Source organism: Nymphaea colorata, chromosome 12 (assembly GCF_008831285.2).
Source record: "Nymphaea colorata isolate Beijing-Zhang1983 chromosome 12, ASM883128v2, whole genome shotgun sequence".
Lineage (NCBI taxonomy): Eukaryota > Viridiplantae > Streptophyta > Magnoliopsida > Nymphaeales > Nymphaeaceae > Nymphaea > Nymphaea colorata.
The window spans coordinates 22,821,029-22,841,633 of record NC_045149.1 but is presented as its reverse complement, the minus strand read 5'-3'; the positions used below and the strand labels follow the sequence as shown (position 1 = coordinate 22,841,633).

The 20,605-nt window shown below is 37.0% G+C and overlaps 1 protein-coding gene across 2 annotated transcripts; it reads right to left on the bottom strand.

Moving 5' to 3' along the window:
• Positions 1-3,818: 3,818 nt before the first annotated feature.
• On the bottom strand, positions 3,819-13,066 carry LOC116266311 (protein FATTY ACID EXPORT 3, chloroplastic-like). Of its 2 annotated transcripts, none has more exons than XM_050081020.1 (6): positions 12,727-13,066; positions 11,266-11,662; positions 11,003-11,086; positions 9,439-9,485; positions 5,206-5,243; positions 3,819-4,088 (listed from the first exon to the last, which is right to left on the bottom strand). In XM_050081020.1, the coding sequence occupies exons 1-6, from the start codon at positions 12,970-12,972 to the stop codon at positions 4,007-4,009; spliced, it is 894 nt and encodes a 297-aa protein (XP_049936977.1). In that variant the 5' UTR covers positions 12,973-13,066; the 3' UTR covers positions 3,819-4,006. The 2 variants fall into 2 exon arrangements, with proteins under 2 accessions (XP_049936977.1, XP_031503328.1); XM_031647468.2 differs by having other exon boundaries at positions 11,003-11,170; positions 12,727-13,065.
• Positions 13,067-20,605: the final 7,539 nt, after the last annotated feature.

Below are 20,605 nucleotides of genomic sequence, written 5' to 3'. Positions count from 1 at the left end.
GAGAAGGGATCTCCGCTTTGGAGAGAGAGAGAAGGGAGGAAAGAGAGGGGGAGAGTTTCGTTTAGAAGCAAAGGGCAACTTTTTAGAAAGGGGACCGAGAGAGAAAGTTGGGAGCCTGTAGATTTGCATTCTCAAGCTCCTCTTCTCAACAGAACTGTCCACCATTTAGTCAGAAAGCTGCCCTTTCCTAACAAACCGAACTCTTAGAGCAAAAGGTGCCTATGCAGGTCTCTTGCAAATTCTTCCTCCTTCTGAGAAGAGAAAAGAAATCAAAGAGAAGAAAACGACACGGACAAGCGAAATCAAAATGGAACCACAAATCCAGACGATAAATCCATCTAAAGAACACACTGAGCTAAAAAAGGGACGTCGGAAGAGGGAGAAGCCGGCAATGGAGTGAAGATAGGACTCGTCGGCGATGCGACTGCTTCTGACCCACAACGTCGCTCCTTCCAAGATATATATAGAGATCAGCAAGCCTGGTGTGCTCCCAAAATTTTCTCCCTCCTCCTTTCTTTTTCAGAAAAATTCAATCAAGTAAGGAAAGCGAGACTTTTGCTTTTAAAATAAAATCCAGAGAGCGAGATGGGCAAAAGATTTGCGACCTTTCATGTAAAGCCAATAATTTTTTGCTTTTCAAAGATTTTGCACCTGACAAGATTTTTTTTTCCATTTTTTTTATATTTATACATTAAAATAGGCTTCCTTTTGTGGTCTTTTGAAAAATGGGGTTTCTTTTTTTTTTTTTTTGCTCATTTTTTCTAAAAAAAAATACCCATGCAGCTGTGGTTCTATAACAAGCTCTACCTCTTTCTCAGACCCGGATTTGCTTGATTAAGCTCAACTTGAACTCGTTCGCTTAAGCTCACTCATTTGTTAAATGAGTCTAGTTTGAGTTACATAAATTTGACTCGACTAAACTCGTCTAATTTAGGTCATCTTTTTGTAGTTTTTGAATTTAAAATGAAGGAAATGCATTAGGTCAAACGGAGAATTGATAAATAAACTTAAAGGAGTCGACCTTCATCTGCGATTTGGTCTTTCCAGTCAAACTCGAGCTGACCTTACAAAGTCTGACTTGAAGTCAAGCCAACCAAGATAAGACTGGAGCCAAACTTGAGCTCAACTCCGCTCATATACTGCCCTCGATGGAGCATGCCACATGATTATCAGGGTTGCTAGTAGCAGAGACTGCTTCAAATTTCTAAAAATGGGTTTTCCATACTTTTGGTACGGCGCACGGTGAGTTTATGTTGAAGAAAGAATTTAGTGACATACTCAGATAATGTGTTAGAGAAGAAAGCAAATTTAATAACTTACACAAACAATGCGTTAGCGTAGAAGGTAAAATCTAAAAACAAATTCAAATAATGAGTTAGCGAAGTTATTGCATTGCAATATGTCATAATTCATGTAGTGATGCCTATTGTACAACCTGCCTGAATACCATGGAAAGGGAAAAAATCGTAAGTGAAAGTAAAAAAAAAAAATCCAAATATCATGTGACGGATTGAATGTCCAGGTGGGTGATTCGATTCGGACCGAGCACCCACCCCGCCCTCTTATTTAATTTTCCATCAAACTATAATTTCATGATTCATCAAATTAAAATGTTTACTTCATACCAATAAAACCCACTTTTTTTATTCACAAAATGTCTAATGTACCCAAAACAGGAAAAAGAAGTCTTAATAAATTCAAGATAATCTTTCCTGTTTTCAACTCCAGTTCATAAAGACAATCAAATTATGTGTGACATAAGGTTGCATTGCTTCACAATTATGTGCATGACAAAATTGCATTGCATCAGATCTAGTTCATGGTTTATATATATATATATACATATAACCTTCACATTTTTTGTTAAATATATATATATATATAACCTTCACATTTTTTGTTAATGAGTTCCCTTCTATCAACCAAAATGATCGCAAAAACTTTTGTGAGTTCATATCATCAGATTTTCATAAAAGCACTTCTTTCAACCTTCTCTTGAATGTCACTTATGAAACTTATTAAGCAAACCCTTCTTGTTAATTGAAAGAATGGAACTCATCAAGGTTTGATGGTAATTGAAATTTTCTTGAATGGTTATTGACACTGAAGGTCATATCATGTCAGACAGATCGTAAAAATTCATAATTCAATATGCACGGTAAGCAAGAAATGACATATAATTTAAATTTCTCATTTCATTTCCTTCAAACCAAGAATGGCAAAACTTGTGAAGACAAAAGGTTGGATGTGTGCTGAGACTGATTCTCAGCCTGGGTAAGCTCCCTGGGTTATTGATCAGGTTTGAGGCTGACCTGCAAGCCTTCGTAAATTGTGTGGTTTAACCCTTTGTGTCATCCGGGTAAAATGTTTCTCACTCTCTCTTGAGCTGAACCAGGAGCTCGAAAGTTTCTCCATTCATAATCTGTCATGTTCCATGCTATCGTACCCTGGAAGTCTGGAGAAATATGAAGGGTTGAACATTTTATTTGAGAGCAGAACATTCAGTTCAAATGCACAAAACAACCTTACGGTTGCTTTTAGCAATGTTGATGGTATCGAATTTCACCTTGTTTCAGAGTACTCTGCGACACTAAGTTTTGTTTGGTACAAAGGCTGTTGGCCTATTATTTTGCGTTAAAGCAAACAACAATAAAATAATTAAAAACAAGTAAATACTTTTTCCTTATTAAACCACTATGGTCGAATAACCGGTGTCAACCTGATGATAAGTATGGTACTATAGTGAAAATGGCTCCCGTGTAGAGGCGTCCTTTTTCACCATTCTGACGTAAGCTCAACATCGGCAAGAACGAGTGACCTGAGCCCGTGCAAATGGTTTAGTAATCTTACTCGTTTTGTGCGGGATGCTCATCTTGCTTTTCAGATTTGTCTTTCTTCACGGTTTTCTTTTAAGTTCGTTTGATGTAGAACTACAAGAGTTTTCAGAAATCCCGTAAAAATGTTTTTGTTTATTGTAAAAAAAATGTAGCCTTAGGTTATTCCAGGTTCTAGCTGTAAGAAAGTCTTCCCAGATTCAATTTGCTCTGAGCTTCCGTTCTCAATTTGCCCTTTGAACAGAAATTTTGGCCTATCTGGAATGGATCATCATTTATGGAATGGGCTATGGCTAGAAGAATGAAGGCCCTCTTTGCCTTTAGGGTCAGGGGTTGTGTTGGAATCTGAGTATTACTTATCTAGACTAAAAACGGCATATCCACGACACAGATCCCCACTTAGGTTCGAAAAACTTCGGAGACAGAAGAAAAAGAAAGTACGCTGAATATTTCCTCCTTTTCCCGCAATTTATACCCAATTTATAATTAAGATCAGCGGGTCAAAGCACGCCGGAGACTACAAACCAAAGCAATTTATGAGGAAAGGTTCTCCACAGCAGTTGAGGGGATCACGAGGAACCACGAGCAAACTTTGCATCTTCACTTAAAATAAAGTTTCCCATCTCTCAGCGATTTAAGATGTCACATCCTGTCATAGGGGAATGACATGAACGAAACCTTATTTTATGCCTCCAGCCAAAAATACGGTCTGTGTTTGTGAGTGACGCAAAACCCAGTATTGGTAAAACGCACTTTCTTGGCTTCTGATGTCTGGACGAGGTTTTTATTCACCAACGAACGGCACTCTAAATGGGAAGAGATAGGCTTTGCCAAATCTGCTTTTAAAAATCAAAACACGCCAAACCAGGTTTTCTGGCAATTTTTTGCCGGATTTCGTCTTGCACCACCTAAACAAGGTCGACGGTGGCATCTACCAGGATTTTGGATCATAAACATGTGTGCAACCATGCCATAAAGCTCCCATCATTAAGACTATCGCTTTATAAGAAAAGGAATAAATTGACAAAAGAAAAAGGAGAGCAATTACACGAGAAGAAAGAAAGAAATATCAGATGACGAGAAGCTTAGCTGTGTTAAGGAGGAGGAAGATCGAACTCCAACAGGATCCATCATTCGTCACTGACAAAGTAAAGCTATGCATATTTTGCCTGTCAGTTCAAACTGCCACTTTCACCTTCTCTGTTCCAAGATTCTATTTTGATCCTATACACATAGAATGCTGCCATGATCCCACTGCATGAAAGAAAGCACTGGTTTTTAGAAACTCTGGGATCAATAAACATATCTAAGATTCTTTAAAGCAGATCATCTAGTCCACAAAAATAAGGTAGTAATAGTAACAAGGCTTGGTAAATGATAGCACAATGAGTACCAAGAGGATGCACGTATGACAAATGCTGGGATTAAGGAATTTGTTCAATACATGTTATGAAGTGCATTAAAGACTCCACTAATATCCTGAACACCGTATGATCTGATTTTCTAAATACCTTTGATCGGGGACATGTAAGAAGATGAATGTGCATGAAATACTTTGTCATAACACAGAGTGATTAAAATTAAATGTTCCTACAGCACTATAAACAAATAACTGGGATATGTCCTCTAGAGTCTAGACCACCACACATGCCAAACTGCTGTTCTGTTAACTCATGTCAGGTACAAAGAACCACCTTTAATTTCTAAATGACAGCAAAGACTGTTCAAGGAACCATTTTAGTTTCCAAAACAAACGCAAAAGATACATATGTAAACTGGGATAAAGATGAAAACGAAACATGAATATGCTAAAATAGCAAGAAAAAATGGATCTAACAAGGAAAAATCTACAAAGTACAAACCTAAGGCGGATAACAGAAAATTTAAGAAACATGAATAGTAGCATACCTAAATTAACAAGTCAAATTTCCAATAGAAAATATAGAAACAAGAACTATGATGAGAACCACCAGAACCAGAACCTGGATAACATTTTTTAGTATCAAGAAATTTGACTCCAAATGTTTGGATCGTATAAGGTTTCCCCTCAAAGCACTATCTGAGGTTATCACATGACATGACTTGCGTTTTTCCCTGCTTTATCTTAAACAGCACCTAGAGCTTTAAAGACGGTTCATCTTTGGTAAGGTGACTTCTTTGAGAGAAGGATAACACGTATGGGAAATGTGGAAATATATAGGGTCACTAAAAGGATAAATTATCATATAACAGAGAATATAATCAATAAAAGTAAAACATTCAATTTATGATTTAAATTACTGCATGGCCAAAATATATGGAAAATGAAATATATAAAACAGATATAACAGGGAAATGAGAATGAGGAAAGGTCTGGCAGAAATATCAAAACCTGATCAAGGCCATGATTGAAGTCCAAACTGATGGTCTCTGCATAGAAAGAAAAAAAAAAGACATATGTTGAGTTATCCATCTAACCATAACATGATCAACAAAAAAGAACTATCATACATGGTATGATGTATGTCAATGGTGGATGTGGTTGTTACAATCTAAAGATGGCTTTAGCTACCAATGGTCAGTATAGTACAATGTCACAGATCTAATGCTGGCCATTCGCACATTCAATCACAAAGGTTAAAGACGATTACTACTTATCATACAATAAATAAGTGTTTCTCTTATGCATATAACGACAGTCGGTATCCCATCCACAACATTTCTATTGTCATGAGTGGTGCTTATAAATTATAAAAGTATCCAATGGTTGCGAAACATCAAACACAATGACAATGATTACCAAGTTAGCAAGGACATGTACAATCCCTATGGTGAACAAATAATACTGTAGGGAAAGTATATAATCATTCCTGCATGCATCTTCAGATGTATACATTGCATATGACAGCATGTGTGATGCATGGATCCATTACCATCTTTTTAAACGAAGTATTATGCACCACATGTTTGATGGTGGCATTGAAATCTAATGGATACATGATGTTTAATGCTACAAATTGCGGCTCCTAGGGCTATCTTAACCTCTCCAACTTGCAAGGTTGACGATAGGTTTGTTTTTAAATCATGTGAACCCAAACAACCTAGACCACTAACCAGCTTATTCCTTTCAATGAGTCAAGGGCTAGTTCCAATTCACATTGCATCTATCTGAACTTAAGACCCACATCCCATTCTAACTAAAGCCATAGTAGCCTTCCTAACAAAATTCTTTTCCTAATTCTAACATTCAATTCATGCTAGATCTTAACATAATATTATGGATCATAAAGATATAGGGTCAACCTTATGAAATTGTTACCGAACCGTAATTTTGGCAGCATAGAAATGTACAGTAGTGGACTGCATTTCTTCCAACGTGCAATGCTGGACACCGACAAAAGTAGCGAACAATGTATAGTAGCAACTTGCACGACTGAAATGGAGTCATAGATGTTGAATCATCTGCTGGAACCACAACAAGCAGAGACGATCAACCAGCGGCCATCATGGAGCAGCCACATATAGCAGCAGCGACGGTACTCATAGTTGGAAAAAACGCTTGCCCGCCGGTGGCAATGGTGGACCTCATTTCTTTCGACAAAACAGCCAGGGTTGCCAGCCTTGTCGAAAGGGAAAAGTGGGAAGCCACCAACGTCACAATGCTGCCATGGGCGCCCTTTCTGGTGAAGCCAGAGGTTGGGCAAAGGTCCAACCCATCGATGTCTGCAGGCCCTCCAGCCAATGCCCAGGTGGGTGCTGACTAGCAGCACCAGCCCCAACTTGCTTACCCAAACTTATGTCAGAGCAGGACCGAACACATGAAGCGTTAGGCCCAGGTTTTCTTAAGGGAAACCAACTCTGCTATGAATCGGTTCTTGGTGGAACCCGCCTCAGTGCTTCAAAGGACCCAGTTTGGCGTTCCATGGCCGTGTTGTTGAAATATTGGGACCAAGTCTGGACCTACTGACTCAAACAGATCTAGGGGGATGAAAGCTTTGCCTCAAACTTTTAAGCAAAAAATTCAAGCCTTGAAAGTGGGTTACAGGTTCATATTAGAGAGATATTGGAGCGGAGGTCAAATTGAAGTGTTCATTACTTTCAAATTTCAACTACCTCAAAGATTTATTCATCAAGGACAACTCTTCTTCAACCCAGGGAAAATGATGTAGGAGCAATTCAAAATTACATTTAGTTGGATCCATATTGGATCCATGTATTTGGTATATTTGTCTAGTTCTTTATTTGTTTTTGTTTATTAGGTTGAACTTGGACTTTTATTTAGATAGTGGATCCAAGATCCAATATAGCAGGAGAGCCTATTTAAGGGTGGATGTGTGATTCTTTGGGGACGTTGGTGAAAAGATCAACGAAATCCTAGTTTATTTTGCTATTTTCCTTTGTTCCTTTCTGGCTTTCCTTCATTCTTTATTTCCCTTCCTTGCTTTTGTGTCTTGTTCTTCGTTTGGTTTGTTCTTTTGCAGGGATTAGAGCTAACCCAATAATCCCTGCATTAGTTAGGATTGGGTTCTGGCATATTTAGTATGCAATATTTTACAGTTTTGACAAATTGTCTTAAAATGATTATTTTTCCTTTGTCATAGATAGAATTACTATCCCATTGACTGGAAGCCTGGAAACTGAAAGTCGACAACTCCAACTTTCCAACAATGTAAAATTTGTATTCGTGTGGATGCATTTGATGTCCTGAATTGACTAAAACAACTCAAGTGCTGTGTCTTCCATAAATATTTGACAGAGTTGATTAAAATGACCATTTCTCTTTTGGCACAATTTGGGTTCTAATTCCACTTGTTGGAGCTGAAAGTACACACATCTTGGGATTCATTGAACTTTAAGTATTTTCCTATGTTTCCACCTGGTGCACATATCTGGAATCTAAGTGATCAGTATACTGGACCAGTCTGTAGTATCTCACTTTTCTTTCATCGCACCCCAAATTTAATTATGCTTTTTAGCTGTGAAAATAGATATCCAGCCTTTCCAACAAATTACAGAATGTAAAAGCTGACGTTGATGAAGAAGTTATACCCTTCATAAGTTCGGCTTTCAGTTCTGACTAGCAGGCATGTTAACCCAATTTACGAAATCTCAACTTAAGTCTTCAACCCTAAGCTAGACTTAGTTTTTTTTATGGGATTTACTCTACAGTCCCACTGGTTAAATTTCAATTTCTAAAATAATTACCAACCTAAAGCACATCTACTATTATCCTACATGCTATTCATATCAAGTAGATGAATTTCATAGTCGTCCCAAATACTGGTAGGAAGAGGGAAAGAAGCAGGTCACTGGTGACTAAGAGAAAGCTTGACTACGAGAGAGGCTGGCAGGCGGCAAGTCAATGAGGTGACAATCTTTGGAGTGCCACCACCTCGCCTATGGCATCACCAGTCACTGCCTCACCATCCCCGGTTACCAGTGAAAACCAAAAGACAGAAAGAGATGGAAAAATCGAAAAGAATCATGAAAAAAAGGCTTCTTGTGAGTATGAAGGAATAAAATCAAACCCTAAAAGGATTGAATTTTTCTCATACAAAAACATGAACAGATGGATGGTTTTAACCTTTTTTAGAGTTTGACGATACTCGACTAATTGTTGAGTTGAACCGGTTGCATGTCTTCTTAGGACAAAATAAGCCATTCTTGTCCAGGCCGGTGTTGTCTGCCCATACCTGACTCACATTGATCGAGTTGGATGCTACACATACACCCGTGTCTGATTTGTGTTGACTGAGGTGCGGCATCATTTTTTGTGCGTCCATCATACTTAGACCAGACTGATATTTCGACTACACTTGTGAGGCTATGGTAAAGATAGGGCCATGTTTGATTGTTATAAGCGAAAGTGAAATCCATACTAGCAAAAACACAAACATGAGCCCCTTACTGGGATTATGACTAAAAGTTGTTCCTCAAAATAGAACTTTCTCAAATATCTCCTCGAAATATAACAATGTTATGATCATATTGTCAAGATACCTTACAAGTTTTTCCAAAATAATTATCTTTGAGATACATGCATATAAATGATTTATGATTATCTGTACTTTTGCAACGAAAACACTATGAAACTTATTACCTTCAAAGATTTTTTACTTGTTCTTTATAACTTTCAATGTCTAGAACTTCAATGTTTTCCAAGAGAAAGTACATCCAATAGGCCTCCTAACAGCACTTTTTCCTGAAGGATACTTTGTCACACAAACCTTGTTAGAAAGACTTTTAATTATGATATTCTTAACTCTCTCACTTATCAAGTAATTTCATTTTAGCATTCTTAGCCTTCTATTAAAAGATGCACAATAATTTTCAATTCTGTTTTACACAATGCAACCTAGAAGTTCAGCAGATTTTTTTCATCTAACTGATATAAGTTCAATAATGTTCTTGCTTACGCACTATATTGAACAGTGCCATTTTCGCAGATCAAAGTGACACCAGAATGGAATAAGCTCTATAGAACTCTTCTAAAACAGGTATAGTTTTAGCAATACCATACAACAGTTTGTAGCTTTGAGGAGAAGAAGAAACAGGTGATATATTTCGTAAAGATAAAACATAGGTGCAAAGGCAGATGTCAAAAAAAGTAACGGTCGACCAGTACCTGACAAAGCAAACGAGCCTCACGCACAAAAAGGATAGCTGCAATACCTGTAGAAATTTAACACAGTTTTTCACAGGATATTTTTGTCCACAAGTTCATGCATGAAAAAAGTAAGAGAATGCATCAAAACCAAATTGGAGAGTAGTATGGTAGCATGTTTGTCCAATAAGACAACAACCAGGAGAGATTAATTTGACATCCACAAGTTGTTCAACAACAATCAGACACACAGGTTATGTTGAGATGAGCCAGAAAAGTTTGGGTACAGCTTGGCTAGGAGAGTGCAAGGATCATGGTGAGCAGGAATTGTATGTCATAGGTCTGGACATAGAGAAAAACTACTTCTTTAATGCATCTACATTAGTGTCAACATGCAGATATATATATATATATATATATGTTTGTGTATGTTGACACCTTCCCCTACAACAACTGACACCTCAATATTGCCTTTGTTTTGTGCTTAATCTTCCATGTGTGGGTGCCTTTGTCTTCTAAGGATTATCTTTGATTCTCGTTCAAATTGACGAAGAGGTCTTCCAAATTTCCAATAGTTCTCTACCGTTGCATACACTGAAAATGCCCTTAATGTATGGCCCTCTTGCAAAATTATGGCTTCTAGCCTGGCCTACTTCCTGTGAGAGAACAAGTCACAACCTAGCACTGCAAGTTTGACACACAAATGAACTTTCACTAATAGGTAAAACCGTAAAACTACTAGCATTGCACATAAACAAAGGAATCACACCAAAATCTACGTGACATGGACACGTGGGTTTAGCCCACGTACCCGCTCCGATACGCCGACACACGGATCTGGGTATGGGACACGGAGTGGGTACGGGTTGGATCAGCTCTGGGGTCAGACCCGATCCAAACCAAAAAATAAACCTTCGACAGTTCGACTTTATCTCAAACAGCCGTCGAGCTCTGCAATTCATCGGCGACGATTTCTGCAGCAAAGCAAGTTTGGCAACTATGGCTGGCGACGACGACGACGTCCGGCGACCCACGGCGATGTCCAGTGGTGTCCGGAGGCAGCCAGCGGCAGGCAGGTAAGTGTTTTTTTTTTTTTCCTTTCCGATATTAGAACTTAGGGTTTCATGTTCTTGATTTGGGGTTTTTTTTCGGATTTGTAATAAACAATGTTTTGTTTGAGACTTTCTTACGAGATTGTAAGAGTGAACTATTAATTTAATGTTTTTTTTTTTCATTTTATCATTTTTTAGAATATAAAATTAGTTATGTCTTAACACCAATACTCATGTTAGTGTCCCTGCAGTATAACTATTTCTTCCATTCACTAGCTAATCATGTTTAAATCCCACTAATTCACCTCCATGAGCAACCTCCTCTAATGAAGCTTCAGAAGAAACGCTAGAACATGTGTTCTCACATGTGGTAAACGGGAAGCATGTTATCTTAAGAAAAAACAGAAAAAAAGAAAATATAACTGCTACCAGACATAGTTACCAAGCACCTTGATTGAACAAAAAATACGTGGAAAAAGATAGTGATGCTTTTTAATAATGAATTCATGTGAGATACTATACTAAAAACTTACCTGCTTGACCCTGCAAAAATAAGGCAGAAGATTTTCCTTCTTTCCATGATCTTAAGCTTAATATGCTCATTGACAACAGTGCACCTCCTAGAATCATGCCAAACCTAATTGCTGGAATGCTTCCAGTTAGCATGAAGGAGAGAAAGCCACCAATGAACAACAGTGCACCTGAAAATCAAGAATTTATACCCAAAACAAAAATCACAAACCGACAGGTTTTTTGTAAAAAAGCAAGCCAGCAAAGAAAGTATCAGTATCAGTACCATATGGAATTCCAAGGAAAAAGTCACGAACTTCAGATATTTTTTTCAACTCAGCACCTTCACTAGTAAAAGTTTCCACTATTTCCTTTACTGGCTCTGGAGGGTTCTCCATTGCAGAAGAAAGATACTCCCTTCCCTCTGTGGTGACTTCTTCTGCAATCAGAGACATATCTTTCCTAGCTTTCTCTGTTTGTACTTTGACCTGCTCAGAGAAATCCTTAAAGACCACCATGGCTTTCTTAGAATACAATTCATACGCTTCCTCTGACATGTCTTTCATTTTCGCAGCCTGCTCTTTGAAAGATTCTATTGTGCTCTTCCATGCTTCTTGTGACTCCTCCGACTGTTTCTCAAGCTCATTCTTCATTTTTTCCACTTCAGCATCTGGATAATTGTCCTGAGCAAACAATTATGATCACAAACTCCAAAAGGTTTGCCAAAAAATAAAAAGAAATTAAATACAGCACCAATATGTCATACTGAAATTAGGTGGATCAAATAATTTTCCTCACATGTCCTAGCTGAAGCAGCTAAGTATCCTAAAACATCTAGCAAATTTTCCAGTTACACTCGAAATGCCCAAACATATAATATATTCACAGTCTAAAGGTATTTCTCGTAGCTATTAACAGACCAGAATCAAGATAATAATCCAGAAAACGAAACTGAACTCTGAAGTCAACTCTCATTCCACACATGCATTTGCCAACTTTTGATTAATGCAAAAACATAGCCACATTATAAACCTGCAGCGACAGACAGCGTTGGACCCTCTCTCTCTCTCTCTCTCTCTCTCTCTCTCTCTCTCTCTCTCTCTCTCTCTTGCGGATTGCTTTTGTATCTAGGGGACTTCTTGTCCCCAAATTTTGTTATATATTTCCCATTTTATCGGCTCTCTCTCTCTCTCTCTCTCTCTCTCTCTCTCTCTCTCTCTCTCACGCACACACCCCACACAACCAATAAGGAACACATACAGCCAATAAGGAACACGCAAACTCACACAGCCAACAAGGAAGACGCATGCAAGCTACTGACGTAACTGGAATGCAGTAGCAAACCATTGGAGGCAAAAGAAGTGGCTGAATTCCAAACTCTGAAGCAAATGAGGAGCAGGCAACCAGCCGAAAAGGAACACAGATACGTACAAGTTCTGATGTAGCTGGAATTAAGCAGCAATGACTGGACCAAGAAGAAGCGGCTGAATTCCAATGTCAGAAGCAATCGAGGCTAAAATGATACAATACCATGCAAAATTTTAAGCGCAACAGAGGAGACTCCAATCTTCTGAAGACGATATTTGTTGCCAGAAGACACCCAAACTTCGAAAACTCTTACAAGAAACCAACAAAGGCGGAAAAAAGAAGAGCCCTAGATACCCTCCGATAAAACACAAAACACCCAGGACTGCAACGAAACCCTAAGAGAAGAAGTAGACAAGGAAAAATGAAACCGAAGCATTACCGATCCTTCGTGAGAAGCGGTAGCAAACGGAATCAGTCTGCCAGAAGGTAAGCTCCGCATGCGAAACTGATTGCGGAGATGCAGGTGAGGATGGTTCTTGACGCCCATGCGCCTGAGAGGAAAAACACCGCAGCCCCGGGAAGGAAGATGAGGATGGTGTAGGCGCCCCGCCGACGGAGAAAGGGCGGTCGCCCTCGGAGCCAAACTTGAGCATCCATGGGAAATTAGGGCCTCAACAGCAGTCATGGCAGCAAGAGAAGGAGAGGATCCGAGAGAGGCAGAGAAGAAAGAGAATGGCACGAGTGGCAACTGACAGGACGGAGCTCTCAAGTTTGAACCCACACATGTCACAGTGTGAAGGGTATCTTGGTCATTAAAAACATTTACAATGCACTCTTTCATTAAGCTTTGGGAGGATCAGTTGATAGATAAAGACTGCATACCAATTAAAGACAAAGACGAAGAAGCCAATAATTTTGGGCTCAGAGGCGCTAATCTCTCACACATGAAATGGGTGTTTAATATATTAGAATCATAAAATTTTAGAATCAAAATGTTTAATTCTCAATAAATTTGTATTATTAAACAAGGGAGGTATTCTGCTTCCAGAAATTGAAACCCGTAATTTTCGAAGATGAATTATGATTTTAGATTTTCATTCTGTAATTAAAATTTCAAACTATCAAATGCCTCCTAACAAACACCACCATATATAAATGAGAAAATCCTTTGAAGCATTAATATGAAAATAAATAATTTTTCTAAAAACAACTACCCACATTTAGGGGTATTAGGCTAGTATGGTTACTCGATTACCCTACCCAACTCGGGGTCAGGTCCTACGACTCGCTCTATAACTTAGTTAAAACATTATTTTATTTAAAATAAATAATTTTTTATTATAAATATTTATATTTATTTGTTCTATTATATTTTTATATATTACATTACATTTTTATGTATAATTTATTACAATCAGACCAAGCTTGGGGTGAACTATAACTTGATGCCAAGCCCTACCCCACATCTACCTAATATAGGATCAAAACCCTGGATGGCCTACAATTATAAGTGCTTTGAGCTCAATCAATGTCATCAAACACTTATTTTTGACCCATGAAAGCTCCTCCGGGCACAATTAGGTTGTGTTTGGTATCCCACAGATATCAGATATGAGGAAATCTCAAAACGATGATAGCTGAAATCCACAGTTATATCAAACTATATGTTTCAGCATCCACCCCTAATGTGGATTTCAAATTCACACTTTAATAATGTAAAAAAACAAGGATTTGAAATCGCATTGACGAGGAGAGGGTCAGACTTGAAAGCTACAGATCTCATATCCGCGATACCGATAATCAAACGCAACCTTAGAAAGTATGTCTCAAACTTCTCAAGGCTATTGGTGAAATGTCTCGAGGAGGATAAGCTCTTCAAATTCATAGTTTGCATCTTCAGCTTTGACCATTAGCACAATTAAAGAACTCGTGGACTATTTGGTGCAGCGGACTAACTAACTAAGGGATACCCAGGCAAACACTTCAACATTCAAAGAAGGATAGCTTCTCTTAGGACATGAATGAAAGGGAATGAAGGTAGGGATTGTTAGGTATGTCATCTACTTAGGTTGCTTTATTTGCAAATGCATGCACCATGCAAGAGATTTCTCTAAAAAACAAAAGCCATTGAATGCTGCCCTAATTCAATGAATCAAATCCGAAGCAAATGTACTTTCGACCAATTATATTTTTTGGATGTTCACTTGCTTGGATTTAGATTTGAGTTTGAATGCAGAATCCAAATCCAAACTGAATCTAATTTTTAAATTCACATTTGACTATGAATCTGACTTTTAAAACGAATCAGAACCGGGTTACAATATATTACAAACCAACCTTCAAAATGTATGGACAATGAGCGTAGAATATTTATTTAGATCTAAATCTGATTTGCATCTAACACCATTTATTGAAATTCGAATTCAATTGGATGTCGTTTCTTAAATCCAAATTTGATCCAGTTTTTTATTTAGATATTAATTTTTTTTTTATATCCACTTTTCTTAAAGCATATTGGTCAGATATCATATTTAAATCAAATTTATTGACATCCCTAATCCAGATTAGGGATTGATGCAACCCTAAACTGTGGGGGTGCAGGGAAGTTTATTCTCACTTAGGTAGTGAGATTTTTTGGTGGATGCAGAAATTTTTTGTATTTTGCGGGAAAAAAAAAGTGCAAGGAATTGCCATGGTTCCTTGCACTTGGTGAAAAAGTTTCTGCACCCATGATAAATTGCTTCCAACTCAACCATAAAAAGGACTCAGTTGATAAGTCGTGCTCCCAACATGAGCAAATAAATATTATGTTGTTGAATGTAGCAATTTATTGAGAGCCATTGGTTAGTAAAGTTGCGCAAAGCTACTTTGGATCTAGAAAATAGGGATGTCAACCAATTGGATTTTAATCGAATATACCTTTGATCATACCTGCTTTTTCAGATATTCAGAATTTCATATTCGAATACAAATAAAAAAAAGTCATATCTGATTCCGAAATCCGTTTTTACAAACCCAATTTGATCTGCACCTGATTTGTATATTCATATCTGAATCCAAATTTTGAACCAACTTTTTTCAATTTTCAAAATGTAAGAGAATTACATATAGGATATTTCTCTAAAAATAAATTCGGTCTAATTTCTTAATCGGACTTTTTTTTTCCCATATCCGATTTTTTCGGGTCGGTCCGTATGTGATAGGATATAATCCAAAGTATAATTTTTCTCATCAGCCTTGGTTAGCAAAAAGCCATTGACAACTTTTGGAATAAGTTCTTCCTTGAATATTTGGTCTAAATTCTTTGCCTGTTTTTAGAACTAAAATATGGTGTGTTTGGATGTTATATATTTTCCTGCTTTTTGAAATTTCCAACTATTTTAGTGTTTGATGCCATTGGCATCTAAAGTGGATCGGCTTGCATTCATGCATGGATAATAATCATATTTGGTAGTTTCAAGGCTGCAATATCTCAATATTAGTATCGGCACGCCATGGATTATTTGCTCGCTAATATGGCATATTAGGCCCCGAGGGTAGTCAAGGCACTGGCTTGCACTAGTGGTTCAGGTGAGTGGAGTGTTATCCACCACCCGAAAGAAGGTCGAAGTCCTCATCTGACCCTTCATCACCCAGTGCTTTGAGATGTTGCTTCTGCTACACCTCAACTTGCACGTCAGTGATCCTTCGTTTGCAACATAGAAAGTTGGCCCATGAGCATTCAAAGTGGAGATTGGTCACATACCAGCCCATACTCGATTCCGTTGTATCAACCCCTTTGGAATGCTTGGACTAGTATTTGGTTGGCATCTATTTGCTGGTTTGAGTGGAATTGGCATCTATACCCTTATTTTCCATATGAAGGTAAAGGAAATTTAAAAATTTCATCCATATAAACCCAAAAAAAAACTGTTTTATATCTCAAATTTTAAAATTTTAATTCAAACCTTTAGAAACATAAAGAAAATTAAAAAACTCACACCATATTAGAATCCTAAGAAATTGCTGCTTTCAACGTCTATCATTGAGCATGATGATACAAAGGTGCCAAATATACAATCGCAATTTGATTTCTGAGTTCACTTTTATTATTTTTGAAAGTAGGACACATGGGAACAGACCTTTTATAATTTTTTATATAGAAACTTTTTTGTATTTAATATTAAAAATATTAATATTACGTCGGACCAGAAAAATATTTCACAATATATTAAAACTTTGTTACTTGGGAAAAATCAAGAAAAAATTATATTATACCTACATCCATGTTAGATAAGTGTCAAATTTGGATAGCGAAATAAAATTTTGACAATTCTCATTCTTCGCCGGCTTGTCTGAATCCGTTAGAAATTCAGTTACAACGGGCTGCTTGTATGAAACATTTTTATGAGACATACAGAACGAAAATAGGCGAGAATTATAAATGTTTCATACTGCAAACAACACATAAGAAAGCTATCAGAAAAAGTACTTGTTTTCGAACCGTATGCGAGTTAAGTTACATGTGGGCTAACATAAGAAATGTAAGAGAAAAAGTATATGTTTTTGAACCGCAGCCGAGTTACGTGTAGGATGGTGTGAATATTTTATTACAAAGTAGCGAGTTACATGTGAGCTGGTGTGAGCATTTTATTGCAGTGGAGCTCCAGCTTTTGTTTAAGGGGCACTAGTTATAAAATTTTAAATTTTTTAAGGAACACTAAATATGTAAATAAAGAAAATTTTTCCAAAGTATTAATATAAAAATGGGATTTTATATGAGTTTGTGTGGTCATTTGCCTACACAATACCCACACCTGCCTCCGCCCTTGCGGTGACTCAAGTGTCATGCGGTAAAAAATAAAATTCATGCTTTGCCACTGTTGTGAAATTTAATGAACTTATTCATCAAGCATCCAGATACTAACTTTGCTTCAAATGGGATAATAATACAAGAACCTATGTCACCAAGATGCGGGGTGTGGATACGGGTGCGGGTATGAGTGCGGATGCGGGTGTCGGCACGACACATCTCAAAAAATTTATGTACGACGGTGCGGCAATAATATTTATTATTATTATTATTATATATTAATAATATCAAAATGATTTTAAAAAACCAAAAAATGAACTCAAATTAACGTGGTGCGGGTTGGGTGCAAATCTGGGTCACATTAGCACCCGAATCCGCACCCGCGTCGCATCGTCACCAGGGTTGCCGCACCCTGGTGACATAGACAAGAACTTAATACCGGTGATCTGCATATATCTTGTTCGTGCATCAGCTTGAGTTAGTGGTTGGCAAGTGGCAGGTTGTTGGTTTGAGTAGCATAGTTGCCTATGTCCTTTGTTCTAATGGAAAGGAAAGTGATGCATTAGTTAAGGGCAGAGCACCCACACAGTTGTGGATTTCCTTCCATTCAACCGGATCTATATTGGTAATTTGTTCCCTACATTCGCACTTCTAAGACAAATATAATCTTTTGTAACTTTAACTATGGTTGGTAGTTTATGTCATACACAATTAACCAAAAAAAAAGGTTTGCAAAATATTTGAGGAACAATAATTAATGTTTTCAGAACGGATTTGAATTGACCAATTCAAGTTGGTCGCAAACCAATTCAATTCAGTGGCTGATTCAATAGTACCACATGTCAAAATTTTAAATAAATTTTAATTATTTCTAAGACTTTTATTATTTTTAATTATATATATTTTCCACACGTATATAAAAAATATTGACCAATTTAACTTCATGAACTAATGTGGATGACCAAAAGAAAATGCAAGTACGGATCAAAAAGGGGATTAGAGAGAGAGAGAGAGAGAAAAAAAAAGGAGAACAAGAACAGGTTCAAAGTTAAAAAGAGAGGGAGAGAGAGAAGAGGGGACAAGAACCCGTTCACTTGTCCTCTTAATAGCACCTACAATTTAAAGATCAACACTACTGTTCAATGTCATCAAGATCGCACTCTTTAAGAAGAGGACATTTAGCGGAGCCAGAAAAATTGGTTGGCGGGGCACTTATTTAAAATATTCAAAGCTAGTGGGGGGCTTTTATATATATATATATATATATATATATATATATATATATATATATATATATATATATATATTTAAGATTCTTACTTAAAAATAAAGAATTTTTAAGAGACTGACACATCTTCTAACTTAAAATACCTTATTGGGAGGAAGAAAAAAAATAAAAAAGCGGCATGGTCCGGACAAAGCCTAAAAAGCCTAAATCGAATAGCTAAAACACTAAGCATGACCAATAAGTGTTGGCTTTTTATTTGGCTTGTATAACCTGATTTACAAATTTATTTTCACATTAATACTATTGAATATTAGAAAAGTGATTTTAATTAATTGAAAATGCAAATTTAGAAAATCAGCTTAAATGTTTTATGAATAATCTCCTGCAGGTCTCGTGGCTCACTTCTACAAGCCTAGTCAGAACAAGCAAAGTCCGGAGACAGGTTTGGTACCAGCCCTGACATCATCTACGACAAGGAATCCGAATCTCACAAAAATTTTGTACATGAAAAGATAATTTTTCAATATGAGTAAGACAAAATATGTCATGCATTTCTTCTAAGTAGGCCACATGGTAAAGATGTAGGATACAATTAAAAAATTTAAAATATTCAAGACAATTCTTGATAATTTTCCAATGTGGTTAAGACAAATAAATTATAAACGTCATGCATGCTTCTAATAGGCCACACGATGAAGATGTGCGAGACCATTTAAGAAAATTCTTAGCCGTCTCCGAACGTGGCCTTCTTCTCTCACCTTTTTCTTTTTAAATTTAAACTCATGATTTATTAAATGAGGCACGAAACAAATGTTTTTCGTATACCACCACTCCGTTAAACTTATCATGGATAATTTTTTCCTTGCAATCATGTAAAAAGCTAGAGTTATGGTGGTCTGCACGTGGGCTATCTTGGGCTGGCGTGGGCAGGCGCCCACACCTGCCCCACGGCTCCGCCAGTTAAGACATGACTATAGCACGCCACCCAACCCAACCCCATTGTGTTAAGGAAGCTACTGCTTAATATGGTTTGATAGCTACCCGTCAAAATAAAATAAAAAGTTAAAACTTTGTGTATACGATTCAATTTTTCTTGGCAATTATGATTTCCAAGCACACACAAATTTAGAATACGATATATTCCACTCCACCCCCTCTTTGCTTTGACATATTCCAACAGACCGCCCAAGGTTTTGGACGATTTCAGGAGACCCTGGACCTACGGGATTCTAAGATAGATAATTGCAACTATATATATATATATATATATATATATATATATATATATATATATATAGAGAGAGAGAGAGAGAGAGAGAGAGATGCAGCAGAAGTAGACCAACATGGTCAAGAAACATGGAAGATTCAAATTACCAAAGTTAATCTCTTTTATCAAAAATAAATTGTTAATTTTACATGAATATATATATATATATATAGGGGCGGAGTCAGAATTTTTTCTAAAAGCAGGCCAAACGGTTCATTGAACTTATCCCAGTAGAGCCAAACTAAACTCGAATCTAAAAAATACATAACCCAACTAAAAATTTTTAATTTTTGTAATGTAATTTTTTTTTTCAACTAGATGGAGTGGAGCCACGGCCTAGGCGGCCCCCCTCCAACCAGTATATATATATATATATATATATATATATGTAATTCAAAGGGGACCTTGAGGAGAAACGTGGGTTTTATCACTGTTTGCGTAAGAGTTAAAACTAGGTTTTCTCCTATTCTCTACCTATCCTCAGATACGAACGAGATCCAAGGCCGATCTCAAATCTGCATTACATACTAAAAGGGATACATTATAAAAAAGGAGGGGTCTGGACTATAAATCCATGGTTTTAGTATCCCAATCTATTCGATAGATTTGTTATGTACTCATAGGTGCTATAATGGATTTGAATCAGATTTTAGATCAATCTATATTTTTAGTTTTCAATCTTGCAACAGACTCATTCTTGTCTAATCCTTTGATGAAATGATTCATTCTTGTCTACTCTTTTGATTCTTTCCTTTATCTCTAGAGTTCAATATTCATTCAAGAATTTTTTTTTTTTATTCAACCCATGAGAATCAATAGAAAAAGCAACTCCCTAGGGGGTAATTTGATCGCATTGGACACTTTGTGAGTGTCAAAAATCTGCTCCAAAGACTAGAGATGAAGCATAGAACAATAGCTCTAGTGTACAATGAACCTGCCCCGATTAGATCATTGGGATACTCATAAAATGTTTTTGCTGCCAAATGACTCTTAACAGTCTATGATACGAGATCTACGGCTATCAAACTTAC

Bases quoted from the DNA above. Each gene is read 5' to 3' on its own strand.
- LOC116266311 (XM_031647468.2), bottom strand. From the start codon at position 12,972: ATGACTGCTGTTGAGGCCCTAATTTCCCATGGATGCTCAAGTTTGGCT. The intron at 11,171-11,265 runs GTACTGATACTG...CTTGATTTTCAG, and splicing joins TTTCCTTGGAATTCCATATG to GTGCACTGTTGTTCATTGGT. The intron at 9,486-11,002 runs GTAAGTTTTTAG...AAATTTCTACAG, and splicing joins ATTTTTGCAGGGTCAAGCAG to GTATTGCAGCTATCCTTTTT.